Genomic DNA, 17,748 nt, shown 5'->3' on the forward strand with positions numbered 1-17,748 from the left:
AAGAAAAGAGGTGAAAGTGTCAAAGCAAGATGGTAGATATGAGAAGAAGGCAAGTCCAAATGTGCATCTGTTTGTGGTGAACGTGCCCAACGTCTTGAGATATTGACTTTTTTCAGCAGTGACTTTTACGTGTCAGATCTGAGTGAGGAATCATGAGGTTGCTGGACAGAGGTTTTTTAGTGATGCCAACCTTTGCATGAGGAGGAAGGTCCAAGTCTTTAGGGTCCTGGTGCCTTCATTCTTTTCATATGGCAATGAAACTTGGACAACAACCACTGACTTAAGGCAAACCACTGGATACTGTTGGTGGTGGTGGAAAGGCTGTGTCAAATGAACAATTACTTAGGGCAGTTCAGTGAGAGGGGCAGGACGGTGGTTTGGTGCTAAGCACTGTTGCCTCACAGCAAAAAGGTCATGGGTTCGAGTCCCACCTGTGGTCTTTCTATGTGGAGTTTGCGTGTTCTCCCGTTTTGCGTGGGATCTCTCCACATGCTCCAGCTTCCTCCCACATCCAAAGATGCACAGGTTAAGTGGATTGGACACTTTAAATTGTCCATAGGTGTGCGTGCGGGTGAGATTGTGTTTGTTTGTCTATATGCGGCCCCGCGACAGACTGGCATCCTGTCCAGGGTGTACCTCACCTCACGCTCTGTGACTGCTGGGATAAGCTCCAGCCCCCCGCGACCCTTGAATGGACTAAGCGGTTGAAGATGAGTGACATAATTGAGTGAGGGGTACTACTTGAATTCTGAGGGAACATTATGTGTGATACAGCATGCAGGTGCCTCTGTGCTGCAAACCACAACAACTGGAAAAGGGGATGTAAATGTACTGTATGCATCACCTGGATGTGGCAGATTGATGGCTACAGTCAAGAGATGGGGATGAACCAGGGGTGGCTGGTCCCTACAGAGTAGACAGTTTTAAGAATGTCTTCAAAAGTGGATAAGGGTGTTGTGAGGGCCGTTCTGTTATCTTTCCATCTGGATAAGTCCCTAGCACAGTCATTGAGCAGAAAGAATGCATAACTCGCATTTATGAGGTCTATTAGAAAAGAAACCAACCTTTTTATTTTTTTAAAAAACTATATGGATTTAAATCACGTGCAATTACGTCAGATAAGCTTGAACCCTCGTGCGCATGCATGAGTTTTTTCACGCCTGTCGGTTGCGTCATTCGCCTGTGGGCAGGCTTTGAGTGAGCACTGGTCCACACCCTCGTCGGAATTCCTTTGTCTGACTTCTTCCTGAGAGACTGGCGCTTTGCTTGACCAAAATTTTTTCGGAAACTTTAAGGCACTTCCAAAACACATCCAAGGCACATCCAAAACACCTCCGTTGGAAGCATTACAGGACAAGTTTAAACATGCCCAGCTGTTAAACAATTTCTTGGATACTCACTCGACTGAAAGCCATTGAAAACCGCCTGAATCTTACGAATGGTTATCAACACGGAGGTGTTTTTCTGTGGCGCCGTGCCATGGGCGGCTGGGTGCCGACGCGCGAATCCGTCCGCACCTCTTTCATTACAAAATCTCCTTTAACAGTGGAATGTCCGGATAAACTGCTGATCCCGACCTCTTCTGAAACTTCTCTGTTCTCTCACGATGTCCTGGGTCAACAGAGGCTTAAATTTGGAAGTTTTCAGCTTGAAACAGGCTGACGACGGCGGCTCGGGGCGCGGCGCGCCATCCGGCTCCGTGGGCTGTCCTTAAAGCGACAATAACACTCCATAATCTCTCATCAGCCGTTAAAATTTTCACCGAAAACCGTCTGAATTTCTCGAATGGTGTCCACTTGGATGTGCCTTACAGTTTCAGAAAAATTTTGATCAAGCAAAGTGCCAGTCTCTCAGGAAGAAGTCAGACAAAGGAATTCCGACAAGGGGGGTGGACCAGTGCTCACTCAAAGCCTGCCCACAGGCGAATGATGCAACCGACAGGCGTGAAAAAACTTACGCTTGCGCACGAGGGTTCAAGCTTGTCTGATGCAATCACACGTGATTCAAATCCATATAGTTTTTGAAAAAATAAAAAGGTCGGTTTCTTTTCTAATAGACCTCGTATGTGGAAATCACAACCTGATTGACAGGTAAGAAGGTGTTATACTTGCTTTTATCTTGTCTGGCCTTCAAAAAGAGACTGCTTTCTGGCCAGTGTTTTATCAACTTCTCCTATTTTATCATGGATTTGGAGGTTCTATAGAACCTCGTGTTTTCCAGCCTGTCACGCATATAGTGTATGTGTGTATGTATGTGTAAGTAAGTGAGAGTAAGAGTAAGTGGGCTGTAAAGGGGTGATCGTGCAATGAGTGACGTTGAATTGTGAGTGTTTTGAACATGTCCACAACAGTTGGCTACTACAAGTCAAGCAAATTATCCATTGTGCTTATAATTTCAAAATTTTCAACATGAATTAACCCAATTCGGGTTGCTTAAAATGCCATAAAGGCACAACTGGGTGGCATGATGGATTAGTGGTTAGCACTGATGGCTCACAGTAAGAAGGTTGTGGGATCGCTTCCCACCCTTTCTGTGTGGAGCTTGCATGTTCTCCCCGTGTTTGCGTGGGTTTCCTCCAGGTGCTCCGGTTTCCTCCCACATCGAAAGACATGCAGGTGTGGTGGATTGGAATCTTTAAATTGTCCGTAGGTGTGCGTGTGGAGGTGACTGTATTTGTTTGTCTGTTTGTGGCCCTGTGACAGATTGGCATCCATTCCAGGGTGTACACTGCGTCACGCTCTATGACTGCTGGGATAGGCTCCAGCCCCCTGCGAGCCTTAACTGGAGTAAGTGGTTGAAGATGAGTGTGTGTGTGAGTGTGAGTATTAGTAGTAGTAGTAGTAGTAGTAGTACATGAAAGAATGTCTTCAAAAGTGGACATTTACTCTAAGAGTGTTGTCAGGGCAGTTCTGTCATATTTCTGTCTGATTAAGTCCCTGGCCTGCACAGTCATTGAGCAGAAAGAATGCATAACTTGCATTTACGTGGAAATCACGACCTGATTGACAGGTAAGAAGGTTTTATACTTGCTGTAATCTTGTCCCACCTTCAAAAAGAGACTGCTTTCTGGCCAGTGTTTTATCATCTTCTCCCATTTTATCATGGATGTGGAGGTTCTGTAGAACCTTGTGCTTTCCAGCCTGTCATGCAGATAGTGTATGTATGTGTGTGTGTGTGTGTGTGGGTGTGTGTGTGTGTGTGTAAGTAAGTAAGTAAGTGAGAGTAAGTGGGCTGTAAAGGGGTGATCGTGCAATGAGTGACGTTGAATGGTGAGTGTTTTGAACATGTCCAAAACAGTTGGCTACTACAAGTCAAGCAAATTATCCATTGTGCTTATAATTTCAAAATTTTCAAAATGAATTAACCCAATTCGGGTTGTTTAAAATAAAGGCTCTGTTATACAGTAGTGTTCAGAATAATAGTAGTGCTATGTGACTAAAAAGATTAATCCAGGTTTTGAATATATTTCTTATTGTTACATGGGAAACAAGGTACCAGTAGATTCAGTAGATTCTCACAAATCCAACAAGACCAAGCATTCATGATATGCACACTCTTAAGGCTATGAAACTGGGCTATTAGTAACAAAAGTAGAAAAGGGGGTGTTCACAATAATAGTAGTGTGGCATTCAGTCAGTGAGTTCGTCAATTTTGTGGAACAAACAGGTGTATATCAGGTGTCCCCTATTTAAGGATGAAGCCAGCACCTGTTGAACATGCTTTTCTCTTTGAAAGCCTGAGGAAAATGGGACGTTCAAGACATTGTTCAGAAGAACAGTGTAGTTTGATTAAAAAGTTGACTGGAGAGGGAAAAACGTATACGCAGGTGCAAAAAATTACAGGCTGTTCATCACAATGATCTCCAATGCTTTAAAATGGACCAAAAAAAAAAAAAAAAAAAACAGACGCGTGGAAGAAAACGGAAAACAACCATCAAAATGGATAGAAGAATAACCAGAATGGCAAAGGCTCACCCATTGATCAGCTCCAGGATGATCAAAGACAGTTAGAAGACGAATGTGTGAAGCTAATTCATTTGCAAGAATCCCCCGCAAAGTCCCTCTGTTAAATAAAAGACATGTGCAGAAGAGGTTACAATTTGCCAAAGAACACATCAACTGGCCTAAAGAGAAATGGAGGAATATTTTGTGGACTGATGAGAGTAAAATTGTTGTTTTTGGGTCCAAGGGCCACAGACAGTTTGTGAGATGACCCCCAAACTCTGAATTCAAGCCACAGTTCACAAAGAAGACAGTGAAGCATGGTGGTGCAAGCATGATGATATGGGCATGTTTCTCCTACTATGGTGTTGGGCCTATATATCGCATACCAGGCATCATGGATCAGTTTGGATATGTCAAAATACTTGAAGAGGTCATGTTGCCTTATGCTGAAGAGGTCATGCCCTTGAAATGGGTGTTTCAACAAGACAATGACTCCAAGCACACTAGTACACGAGCAAAATCTTGGTTCCAAACCAACAAAATTAATGCCTCGCAGATGTGAAGAAATCATGAAAAACTGTGGTTATACTGATTCACAGGATTGCTAAAAAAGCAGTTTGAACATAACAGTTTTGAGTTTGTAGCGTCAACAGCAGTTGCTATTATGTATTATTGTGAACACCCCCTTTTCTACTTTTTTTTACTAATAGCCCAATTTCATAGCCTTAAGAGTGTGCATATCATGAATGCTTGGTCTTGTTGGATTTGTGAGAATCTACTGAATCTACTGGTACCTTGTTTCCCATCTAACAATAAGAAATATACTCAAAACCTGGATTAATCTTTTTAGTCACATAGCACTACTATTATTCTGAACACTACTGTATTAAAGATGTGTCAGCACAGTTGCACATCCATACAGTCCACGTTGTGGTTTGGATGACGGGCCAAAGCATCATGTAGTTGATCAGTCAGATGCTGCAAAGTTCTATACAGCTGCACTTAACTTTGATCAAAGCCAAGAAAACAGAAAGACGATATAAAGCAAAAGTGGAGAAAGAGTGCTGGTGAGGGACAACTTTTAGCAGCAGAAACCCAGAGATGTGGATGACAGGAGACAATTATAAGGCCTGAAATATGTATGAAGTGATGAAAAATGAGCACATTCAAAGCAAGTGGAGCTTTTATCTAACAGAGTATTAGTAACTTCTAAATGTGGAGAGCCTGCATTAGACCAAAACACTTTTCAGTGCTGGATTCTAGAGGCTGTTTCTGGATAAAGGAGGCAGCTGCTGCTTTTTCCAGTGACCGGAAGGATGGAAAGATGCAGGGGAGGTATAGTGTATAAAAGATTTATTATTCATTTGAAGCTATTGTGTTTTCAGCCATTTCCCTTGATTTTACAATGGACCATTAGTCACACGTTTTGTTTTTTGTATGTCCCAGTGCTTCATCGGGGTAATGTTTCAGTGAATGAAATTTTAATTCTGAATGAGTAAAACTGAGCCTTTAATCCTCCAAGAAAGAACAGGGGGGAAAAAAGAGGAGCACTATCTCCACCAGGCTCATTTGCTCACTCAGGCTTGGCTGATTAATGTGGTCCAAACTCGAGAGACACTTTTAACCACGGGAGCCATGGTATGGGTAATGATTAGAGGAATGATTTTTAAAAACTCTCATGGAAAAGCACAGATAGACATACTCTAGTACCATCCATACATCAACATCCTCTTCAATAGCTCTGAATCACATTCTTTAATTTTTTTGTTGAAACTGCATTGGAGAAGTCAACTCAAAGTTTTTCATTTCACTCAAGACCTTTCAATAAAACTTTAAGCATCAGGTGGAGGAGGTGATAGCTTGTGACTCAACAGCTGTGAAGGCAAATGAACAATGGAGCAAGTACTCAGACTCCGATTGTCTGGGATTTCCCAGCCATTGGACCAAGCCGGGGATCTGTCAAGGACCATGTGTTTGTCAGAGTGTCATGGCATTCCCATGTTAAACAAACACACACTGCATCCAGGGTCTCTACTCGACCCTGGATGCAGATTTTTGTGAATCTGGAAGCTCTTAGCTCTGAGCTGGCACAGAAGCAGCAGATCAAATGAGCAGCCCTATTTAGGATTGGCCCGACTCACCCTGAACTGGGAGAGGGCTAGAAAAGATGTCCTAAACATAGTCTGCTTCACCTTAACCTGTCAGAAATCCACATCCAGAAGGTCACCAGTCAACACCTCTCGACACTCCCTCTGCAACTTGTGAGTGACTGACATGCCACCGTCATCAGTGCTTACATCTCAACACTCGACGTCAGCCATGAAGTGAAGGAACCCTTGTATGCCAAGTTAGACAGTCTATCTGCAATCCCAGCAGCTGACAAGACCATCGTCCTAAGCGACTTCAATGCCTGGGCAAGAAAGGACCACCAGCTTTGAAAGAGAACCATTGGGAGAAATGGTTTGGGCAAGTGCAACATCCTACTTCGCACAACATTTGCAGAACATGATCTTGCCATCACCAACACCATCTTCAGGCAAAAAGAATAATATAGAGTCTCCTGGCAACATTCTCACAAGGCATTGGCAACTGCTGGACTACGTCATCATCTGAAAGCAAGACCCAAAGGATGTCCTGTCCATCAAGGAAACGACTGACACAGAGCACTAGTGGAAGGATCACTGTCTGTTCTGCGCCAGGATCTGGCTGAGCCTGCCAAATTGAAAACCCTCCTCCCCCTGACTATGCCTCTATATCCTGTCCATGAATATCACAAACAGGATTGCTGACAAAGCGCAGCCTTGGCGGAGGCCAACCCCACCAGAAACAAGTCAGACTTACTGCCGAGCACCCGAACATAGCTCTCACTTTGTGAGTACAGAGATTGGATGGCCCTGAGAAGGAACCCCCTCATTCCATAGTCCCGCAGCACATCCCACAGTATCTCCTAGGGTACCCAATCATATGCCTTCTCCAAGTCCTGCTGAAAACCAAAGATGATGTCAGTGCTCAATGGAAAAAACACTTTGAAGACCTCTTGAACACAAACCCAACTGTTCAAGAGGAGGAATTGCTCAGTCATCCACCAAGACAAGATATCTTTGAAGAACTCAGCCAAACCCCAGCTCCCAAAGAAACTCTCCTCACCCTTAAAGGCAGGAAAAACAAGAAAGCACCCAGGGAAGGAGGTCTGTTTCTCCATCTCCAGGTGCACAACTCTTCATCAAAATCTGGACTTAAGAAGAAATTCCCATAGTCCTGAAAGACTTAATGATTGTCACCATCTACAAACAGAAAGGAGACCAGTCTGACTGTGGAAACCATCGCAGAAGCTTAGAGGCAATATGAATTGAACATGGTGGGAGGGTTGTGTGGTAGTCAAGAATGAAATGGTTCAATCTTGGACAGAATTGATCAAATGTCAAAACAAATCATAACAAATTAATGTGCATGAATCTTCTGATAGTCTGAGAGTCCCTTCTTGTTTATTATCAGCAACACCACCACCATTATCATCTTCTTCATTGCTTATGCATAGCAGGTGTGGAAGCAAGTCTTAGTTTGAGTTATGGGTAAGTGATGGTCAGATGGTTAAAACTGTGGTCTTGTGACTAGACATTTCTGAATTCAAATCCCCGTTAAACCGGAAAATCACCAAGGACCATTGGGCAAGGTCTTTAATCCCCAAGTTGCTCCTGGTGCGCAGTTGAGCGCCTTGCATGGTGGCACCCTGACACCATTAGTGTGTGAATAGGTGCATCACCATAAAGAGCATGACAGTGCTATATAAAAGCAGTCCATTTATCCAAAATAGTTAGACTTTAGAAAATGTCCTGTTTAAACTACCTAGACCTTTTCAGAACTCAGAAGAAGTTTACTGCCATTGCCAATGAACAGGATTCACAGACTAGGAATTTGCTTTGGTATAATGGTGCAACATTAAACAGAGAGCAATATAAAATGCTAAGATAAAATATGTGCTAAAATAAGATAAAATACAAGATAAAATATGAAATAGAAATATGAAATATGAAAGGCTATGTACAATGACACAAACAGAACAACAAGGCAGTGGAAGGAGTACAATTAAAAACCAGAGTGTTGTGTGGGCCGCCAGAAGAGGAGGTACTGCTGGCCCACCACCAGAGGGCGCCCTGTCTGGAGTGCGGGCTCCAGGCACCAGAGGGCGCAGCCGCCTCACAGGAGCAGCTAGGGTGACAGCTGTCACGCATCACCTGCAACAGCTGTTACCAATCAGCAGGGGTACATCAGCAGGACGACGTCTCCACCTCTTTGCCGAGATATCGTTCTACCTGGAAGGTAATATTCTCAGCTGACTGCTTGACAGTAACCTTTTGTGATTTTTGTGAGTGATAACAGACCTTTTTTTCCAACGAGAGGTGGAGGTAGCTTTCCTGCCGTGCGGATTACTGGGTGCAAACGCGCCCACCTTTAATTGTGTTTTTGTTCCTCGCCAGCAGTACCAGGTCCGACACGCGGAGGCAGTGGCCACCTGGGAGTTCGGGACTTGGCGGCTCCAGTATTCCCGGGGTCTGGTGGCGGAGGAAATCGTGTGGTTCCGGTTCTGCTTTGGACAGGTGTCTCCTATCTTTGAGCCTGCCCACACGACACCTTTGTGAATTGATTCTGATCTATTGTTGTAATCTGTTGTATTTGTTGTGCACATTCACAACAGTAAAGTGTTGTTATTTGACCTACTCCATTGTCCGTTCCTTTGCACCCCCTGTTGTGGGTCCGTGTACCGACACTTTCCCAACACAGAGTACAAATCAAATTTTCACGAGTAATTTGATTTTTATTTGAACAGTTTGGAGATAATGTTTTTACTTTAAAGAAAGAAAATGCAACAAAATTGCTGAGGAGTCAAAATATCAAGAATTGAAGAAGATAAATCATCCATGTAATGCATTGGCTTAGATCTCTTTGAATAGAAGTGGTCTGCTAGGACAAACAAAATCACTATAGCTGATTTTAAGGGACTCTGCTGTTGATAAATTATATAATTCTTAATTATCCTCTAACATAGAAGGGTTTGACACAGATTTAACCATGTTTGTTTATCTTACAATTTATATCATCAAACAAAGGTGGCTGTTTTTGTTCCTTCATGGACAAAGCAGTGAGTGCTGTTGATTTTGTACCAGACTGGCATCATTTCAGCTAATTTGATGCTGGCAATCATATCTGAGTGCAACGTGCAACATTTGGTAAATCCCATGTTTCTCACTTCTCTAGAAACTAGGCAGATGCGGTTGGTTGTCTTTTGCTTACTGAAAATATTGCAGAGGACGAGCCAATGTCTCTGTGTTGAAATCTGCATTGATACTGCAGCTATAGGTTACAGACTACAGATAAAGTTTGGCTCTGAAGAAATGCATTGGCACCGTCTTCTGCAATCTACTGTAGCATTTTGTTGCCAGTGTTGTCTGAATAAAAGCAATTTGTCAATGCACTGATAGGCGCATGATTAATACCTCCTTAATACAGGAATGACATCGGCACAAGATGCTATTAGGGTCATCTGAGCAGCTCGCCGCGTTGTGTGCACTCAGACGTGGCTGGCCAGTCCCCGTTAGCACATACATATCAGCATTCCATGGAAATGTGCTCCCCGCACCCCCCGGCATGCCATATGTGTTGCGAGGAGGAGGGGCGCGAAAGACACGAACGAACGCCACATCTGTAGTGGGGGCAGGGGGTGCAACACACGCGTGATACACATGGCACATATGTTGAAGGGGGAGCCGATATTCTGGCATGGCACATGTGTGTTGCTTTGCCACGCCACAGTCATGGGAGCACCTAGACAAATTTCACATCCAGCTCGAAAGTGGTCGTCTGCTCACTATTTCCATGCTGACAGCGCAAATGGCCCCACATTTTCCAAGTGTCCAACAAGCAGTGTTGGATGTTTGTGTGTATCACCTGGAATTTGGCCGACACCTGCCGCGAGAGGGACCGAATGGGCTCTCACAGGACACCCTCTGTCTTTCAGCCTCTGGTATGCATGAATAGTTGTAGTGACAGGTGTACGAGGCGTTAGAGGCAGCTCCGATTTTTCACGAATGGCATGCAATTCCTCCTTTGTGCGCTAGTCGCCTTCAATCATGTTATGTGTGAAGGGGCCCTTACAGAGTGGTGGCCTTGGCCTTGGTCTATATTTTTACTGCCCAAGCCCTATGCTGTTAACAGTGTGGAGAGTTTCAAATATATAGAGAAAGTTATCAGAGCTGGTCAAACTTTCTCAAACTCTAGAAAATCTGCATTTAAATGTGACGTTGCCTCAGTGTAAAGTCTAGAGCATGAGTGGGCAGGACCAAGGAAAGGGTACATGCCTGTTGGTGCAACACTACTGCACAACCAGGAAGTCAGGCAGGAATAGTATAATTTTTAGCTGCTTTGCTCAGGCATCTCTACCCCCAACACAAAATGCTAAAAGGTTAGATGCAGAACTAAGCAACAAAATAACTGCTGTGGGGTGAAAGCATGGCAAAATCGTGCCAATGGATTGAAAGTTTGAATGGAATAAACTCTAAACTCCAGCTAATGCCAAACATCTGAAATAATAAATGTGGGCGGTATGGAAGTTGTACTTTTTTGACATGATGTTATTTAGACATTCAACCAATTAATTCTGAACTCACAAACTCCAGAATCTATGTAAAAATGTAAGTAGATAATATGAAACAGACTAAAGTAACAGGAAAACTATCACAAAAATGCAGAGCCAAAAGTACACTTTCATTTCCACAAATAACATTCCAAATAAGGACAGTTTGAGGTCACACAGAGTGAATGAGATGAGACATTGTAAATGAGGCCAAAATGCTTCTTAAAAACATTTATACTTACTTTATTTGCTTGTATCACACTTGAAAAAGCCTGGAAAGTCTATATTGTTGCATTTTTACTTATTGGAGCAAAATGTTACATAGTCATAAACTCAGCCAGAAGACAAAATGTGGTATAGAAACAAGTATAATGACATCACCCAGTCAAACAGTGAGCAATCAGCAACTCACCAGTGTCCATTCTCTGCTTCCTCAAGAAACTGGACCAGGTCACCTGTCTCCAGGGATAGATCTCTGGTTTCCCGAGACTCGTAGGTCAGCTGCACCCGAAACCGACCACTGTCACCCTGTTAAAGAAATTATGTGAAATATTTTTACTAATAGAGATCAGAGCTAAACTGCAAACCATTTGGTTATGGTATACAGCTGTATTGTATGATACGGTACAGTGAGTGTTTCATGAACTAAAGGGAGAGCAGTTCGATCCCTGGCTACTCCTACATATGTGTTGAACTGACGTTGAACAAAACAATGAAGCTCAAACTATTTCTGGCATTCCAGTCAACATCCTCAATGTGCAGGTCTTGGTTTTTGTGTGAATGTGTGAATTTATGAGCAATCATTTCAAGTGTAGCTCACACTGGAGACAAGCATCTAACAAATGCATACATACACATATATTGTACAACCAAGCCAACCTACTGTATGGATGTGAAACTTGAATTATAGCTAGTCGCCTACTATTATATAACTAATTATAACCATAGGCATGCCTGCTGAAAATAGACATCACATCCATCTGAAAGTCTAGACTAAAATTTCACTTATGATGCCAATTATGATTAGCAGGTCTTAGCTCATTTATCTCATAGTAATCATGTTTGACTGAAATGTTGATTTTTGTCTGCGTAATTTATCCGTAGTATAATTGTTCAACGATTTGTTTTCTCATGTATTTGTTTTGTAAAGCACTTTGAATGTCAAATGTGACTCATGAATAAAGTTATTATTGTTGTTATTAATAGAAAACAAAATTGTCCCCAAAAAGATCCTTGAGGAACTCTGAACCTTAATATAAAAGTAGCAGAGTTATAATTGTCTGTGGAGGTACACTGAGTTCAGCAGAGGAATTACTGTCTTTGAACAATGGAAGGACAAATGGTGACATCCAATTGCGGGGGATCAAACCACATTTTAAACTGAGATTAAAAATCAAATCAATGGGTCTGGCAATAAAATCTGTGTCTGTTTTAAAAACACAAGGCTCATTCCGGTTTAGACTAGTCCACTTTTTTACAATCAAGACGTGACAGAATTTTAGAAAGTTGGGTTGGGGAAATGGGGAGAAAATGAATACTACAAGTATTCCAGGTCAACTTGGTGTGGTAACTACACAGTCTTTAACATATGCGTGAGAAAAAAAAGTGTGGTAAAAGTTAAATTGATAAAATACTTATTAAAATCATTTGCTATGTTAAGTTTCCCCTTTATTTTGTACTGCTTTACCATTAAAGATCAGGAAGATTAAAAGGAGACATTTTCTGTGATAATGATTTTACTAACTTCCAAAATTAAATGGGATCATTAAGGTTCTCATTTATTAAGTTCAAGTAGTACTCGCTCCTTGTATTTGCAACCATCTTAGTGCATTTGGTTATTAATGCCCTATAATATACCCAGTTCCATCATTAATAACTCTTCATGATCTCTTCTGGCCCATTTCTTTATGTCTTTCTCTGATAGAGTCATTAAATGATGGGTTATCTTTACTACTAATTCTAAATCTTGTCAGAGGCACATGCTTATTCCTTAGGGCCAAAAACAGCTGTTTTAAAAATAACTACATTCCAAGTCAACACTGTCTATTTCAAGTCACGCTTATATTGATGACTGAAATATTTATAATTTCCTCTGAAAAAAATCGGGAACAATGGTTGGGTAATTTGTAGTTTATAACATAAGCAACTTCACAATGATCACTAATATCATGAATGAATATTGTAAGAATAACAACAAGCAGTGTGGACTTATCTAGTTATTTATATATTTTTTGTCTTTGGCATTGAGTTGCCAATTGTTTTGAGGCATTATTAACTGTGTGAATGTTGACATTTCATTAAAAAGAACAGGATTGACTTTGAATCTACTACTCAGAATGAACACAGCATTGTGAATTAGGTGTTACTGTTTGGTATATTCCACCATGAGGGTAAAATGTACTCAAGATTATTTCACTATTTTCACAATACAGTGTACTGGCAGTGGTCACTCATGAGAGGCATTTCCAGCGTTGACATTTGCGTCAACATAGGTTGTGAAGACTGTGGAGACACTGGACATGTGATAATTGAGAATAACTTTGAGACGATTAACAAAAGAAAACCAGAAATTTTTGATATCAAACATTACTTATGATACTCAGCAGATTTTTGTCTAACTCTACCACCCAATAGGTGATGCATCAAATTGGGAAACTGGTCAAGTAATTGATTATTAATGAAATACCATCTTAAAAACATTATTTATTGTACATTTCTATATCTATGCCTGCCAAAATGCTAGAAGTTCCAGGGTTATCTGTTAAGGGGCCGCAAAATAAAAACTTTCAGAAGCAGAGTGCACTAGTGCAGAATCCTTCAGGATGTACAGTACAGGGATGTGTACCATCGAGGCTCTCTAACGTACATCACACACATTATAATGGAGCCTGTCATACCCAGCAGACCTGCCCTGGTATAATCCTCACCCACTTTTCCCTCATTTCTAAAATGTCAAGTCGCCAGTTCCCACTTCTAACAAGACGGTCGTCTGTGAGGTGTAATTAAGCAGGGGACAGGTCCTCTTTCAAGAGAGATCTGGAGGGGATTTCGCTGAAAACAGAGGAACATGAGCGATGAGTAAAGAAGGAACGAGGGACGAGTGAAGAACTCTGATAGGATTCTGAGTGATCATAGAATATGATGATTTATGATGAAACCTTTAGGGGCCCAGCTGGACTGGCCTGAGTACTGACTGATAGTCTCTATGTTCATTCAAACATGGACTTTAAATACACATCACTATGTTAGAAACCAGAACACGGTCCAAGGAATGTTCCACGTTTCCAGGGATCTTGAATGTTACTTACATTTTTATTGCTGCCTTCCTCTTCTGAGGAGTTGGACGACTCCTCTGCACTGGAGGGTATCGTTTCAAAGTCCTCTGTGTCCATGGATGGGAGGCACCGCTGGGTCCAACCTAAAGGGAATCAATACACATATTAAAGACCAAAATGCAATCATAAATAGCGATGGATATTTCTGGTCCGCTTGAGAGATGATGGTACTTCAGATTGAACAGCTTGTTGTGGTAAGTCTTCAGAAGTGTGAAAGCTGTTATAAAACTCTGGTGCTGTCCAGAGATTTGGCCTCAGATCCAACGCAAAATTGTGGCTTTGAGATTGACAGTCTGCATACTGATACTGAACAATGTGATTGGGATTTTTAATGTGTTTTTATAGGAAAAATGGATGTTTGTGATGTTTTGTACACCTATAGCTGACAATAAATATAGGTATAATACTACAGAGTTACACCTCATCAGAACTCATCACTACCATGGTGTGACCCTTGCACTGAGTGATATAGTCCCCTCTAAAATTATTGGCTTGACAAGGCTAATTAACTTGTTTTTATTGTACACTGAAAACATTTGTGTTTGAAATCAAAATATGAATATGAGAACACAGTTTAGAATATTGTTTTTTTTTTTTCTTGGTAATTACATCTAGATTTGTGTAATAACACAGAACATTGCACCTTTTGTATCAGACCACCGATATTTGGATGTTTCTTCTGACCCAACAAACAGAAAGTGAACATAAATGTCAATATGAGAAATGCACGCTACTTTCCAACTGAGTAAAGAGAGAAAATCAATTTGAGGCATTGCACAAACAACAGTGCATAGCAAATTCAACAATTTGGAATGGCCTGAAAAAGAAAGAACACTGCTGATATACAGAGCAAAAGATATTGAACGGGATGGCCAAGGAAAACAACACAATCATTGTGAAAACTGCAAAGAAAAACCTAAAAAAAAAAACCCAGCCAATTACATTACCAAGATCCTCAGCAAGCCACCATTTGAAGAAGGCTTTCAGAGCAGAAACAGAGGCCATACCATAAGAAACCACTCATTAGACCTTTATTCATGATGTAATTCATAATGGTGAGATGAAAATGATTTTAGAAGTCGACAGGAGGGGGCTTTTCTGTGATTTTGCAAAGACAACTAGCGGTTACTTTGGGTGCCAACACACTTAGGCTTTGGAAATGAAAGAAACTGAAAAACAGCTCATTTCAAGTGAAGTGTGATGTCAAAACTTGTGGAAGAACAATAAATTAATCTGGATGGAGGGCCACAGGCAAAAAGCAAATACTTACACACAATTACATCCCACAATTACATCCCAATTAAATGTATTATATTTTTCTAGAAAATTTATATTCTGAATTTTAAATTAAATGTCAAAATAGTACATAGACACACGTGTTAAATTTTAGAAAAGTATGTCATTGTATTTATCTCAGGATACTCTAGCATGAGGTAGATCTGTGACTCCCCCTGGATAGGACTCCAGCCCGTTGCACATTTCTTCCCCACTTATTTACAGCTGGGTGAACTGGGTCAATGCAAATGAATTGTCTTGTCCAGGGGGACTCACAGGAAGTGTGACCAGGAATCAAATCCAGATCTATGCATTGGTAGCCCAACTCCTAACCCACTTAGAATGCTAGCAGTAATTTATTTTAATTTAGAGAGAATTTGCCCATTGTCATAGTGGGGAAAAAGAAAGAGTGCAGATTAAAAATGGCCCGAGGGCCCAACTTCAGGCAGCCTTGATTGAGAGAGATACAGTTGTACAGTAAATACAGTTGTGGTTAGACATATACCATGGTAGTTTTGGGCTTTTAATGATGTCTCTGAAAGGTTCTTTTGCCAGGGTGAAATGACTGTACAGCATACATCATTATTGAATTTAAAAATCAAGAATTGGGTGCACAAGTTTGAATTTCTTTTGGATCTTCTGTAATTTGCACAGGGTCAAAATTATACATACAGACTCATATATATATATATATATATATATATATATATATATATATATCTTTTAATAAGTGGTACTGAAGGTTCTACGTTGTGTTTTAACGTGACAAGGTCAAGGCCTATTAACTCCTTTTTAGTTATCATGATTGACTACAACTGGTAGTTTTCTTTGCCTGCATAAAAAGTACGTGTTTGACAGCACTCATTTGACTGACCAATGACCAATACTCAGAATAATGTTTTGTGGAGAAGTGTAGGGTTATTGTGGGTGTAGCACTGTACGCATGCATGAACACAAACAAGTGTGTCATGGGACTCATCCATACTTGGGTGTATTTGGCAAAAACCAGCAATACTCAGCAACCACTCATTTATAAGTGCACATATAATACTTGTAGTAGATAATACAAATTTTGCCTGCAAATTTAATGAATTGGGTCAGATTTCCTCAGTGGAATTGGGACACAAATTAGTGCCAAAAATCAGTAATGGGAGATGGTCGTTAAACTAAAATTAATATCACTAAAACAATGAAATGCTGCGCAATCCTTGTCTCTTTTTGTTACCTGGTTGGGAGGTAGATCGTGGGACAACTGATTTGCCACCAGCAGCAGTAATACTGCTCGTGATGCTCTGACGTTTTCCAATGGCGGCCATAGCACCACGTAAAGTATCTGGAGGAAAGCCACACGCTTTATACCACACTGTCACTAAACATTATCAACCAACTAAAATTTAAAGAAGTTGAAAATCCAATAACAACCACAAAGCAAGCAAACAAAACCAAAAATGAGATCCAGTCCATTCAGTTTCACACAAAAAGAGGTCCGTCACAAGACTATTCATGCACAACGAACCAAAAATGAAACACCCCAAAATGAATGACACACTGTCAAACTCAGAGGAAAGAAACGTATCAGATTCTTTTTTCATCCAGTGCTCATACATTTTGAAACATCACATCACATTGCAGACAAAATCACAGCAAAACACAGCAGGCAAACACAGAAACGGATTGAACACACAAATCTTGCATTGGTATGCATAGGTACCCACATCAACACCAACACCAAGATCAATTCACAAAAATAATCTTACTAATTCATCAAAAATTAAAATACCCAGCATGCTCTGAGTCTATGCATGACATATCTCTGCCGGTACCTTCATAGCCAAATGGAGTGGGATCGCTCTTTATTTCGTGTCTCTTGGTCTTTATGCTAGCAGAGAGAGGACCTGGGCAGGGGAAATGAGTTTAACCACACTTAAAAAAAAAAGAGGTCAGCAAACAGCATTACCCCACAACAAATAATTCATTTACAGTGCATTAACAACCAATAAAATAAAAAACACAAGGTTACATTTATTATCATGTGCCCGTTTTGTTTTATGGAACCCTATCTATCTATCTATTCATTAATTTCAAACATGTTTTGTCATTAGCAAAGTTGACTATATTTACAATATTTTCATCTTCACATTGTTGTGTTTCAAAAGGAGTAGGCAGACGTATAAACCTATATTACCCTACCCCATTTCTACAATACATTATAACACATTTTTTCTATAACACAATTCAATCTTCTTCACATCACACCAGCTTAATTAAAAATACCGATCAGTTTAATTCAAATATATGTACTTTCAGTACAGTGGAAACAAGAAACACAACATTAAAGCTATTTAGGCTGTTGTTTTAGGCTCGTGTGTGACTAATGTCTTTCCAGACTGTTACGAAAAGTTTTTTTTTGTTGTTGAATTATTGTGAAATATATGTTTATGCAACTTAAACTCCGGTGTGACATATATGTTCTTTTTAAAACTGTGATATATGTCACTATTTGCCAAATACCAGCCCAGTCTCACGTTTTTTTTTCGTGCTCCCGTCACGAAATGAGTCAAAT

At 40.8% G+C, this 17,748-nt stretch overlaps 1 protein-coding gene across 9 annotated transcripts in view; it reads right to left on the minus strand.

Moving 5' to 3' along the window:
* Positions 1-17,748, minus strand: part of mcf2l2 (MCF.2 cell line derived transforming sequence-like 2) — a 373,245-nt gene that overhangs the window by 12,643 nt on the left and 342,854 nt on the right. For 7 of the 9 annotated variants that reach the window (XM_034180353.1, XM_034180346.1, XM_034180350.1 and 4 more), the window contains 4 exons: positions 17,009-17,080; positions 16,411-16,518; positions 13,884-13,993; positions 10,988-11,103 (listed from right to left, as the gene is read on the minus strand). In XM_034180353.1, coding sequence (XP_034036244.1) covers positions 10,988-11,103; positions 13,884-13,993; positions 16,411-16,518; positions 17,009-17,080 — 406 coding nt within the window. The remainder of the gene's footprint in view (positions 1-10,987; positions 11,104-13,883; positions 13,994-16,410; positions 16,519-17,008; positions 17,081-17,748) is intronic. The other 2 variants (XM_034180352.1, XM_034180351.1) reach the window with 1 other exon arrangement.

Source organism: Thalassophryne amazonica, chromosome 10 (assembly GCF_902500255.1).
Source record: "Thalassophryne amazonica chromosome 10, fThaAma1.1, whole genome shotgun sequence".
Taxonomy (NCBI): domain Eukaryota; kingdom Metazoa; phylum Chordata; class Actinopteri; order Batrachoidiformes; family Batrachoididae; genus Thalassophryne; species Thalassophryne amazonica.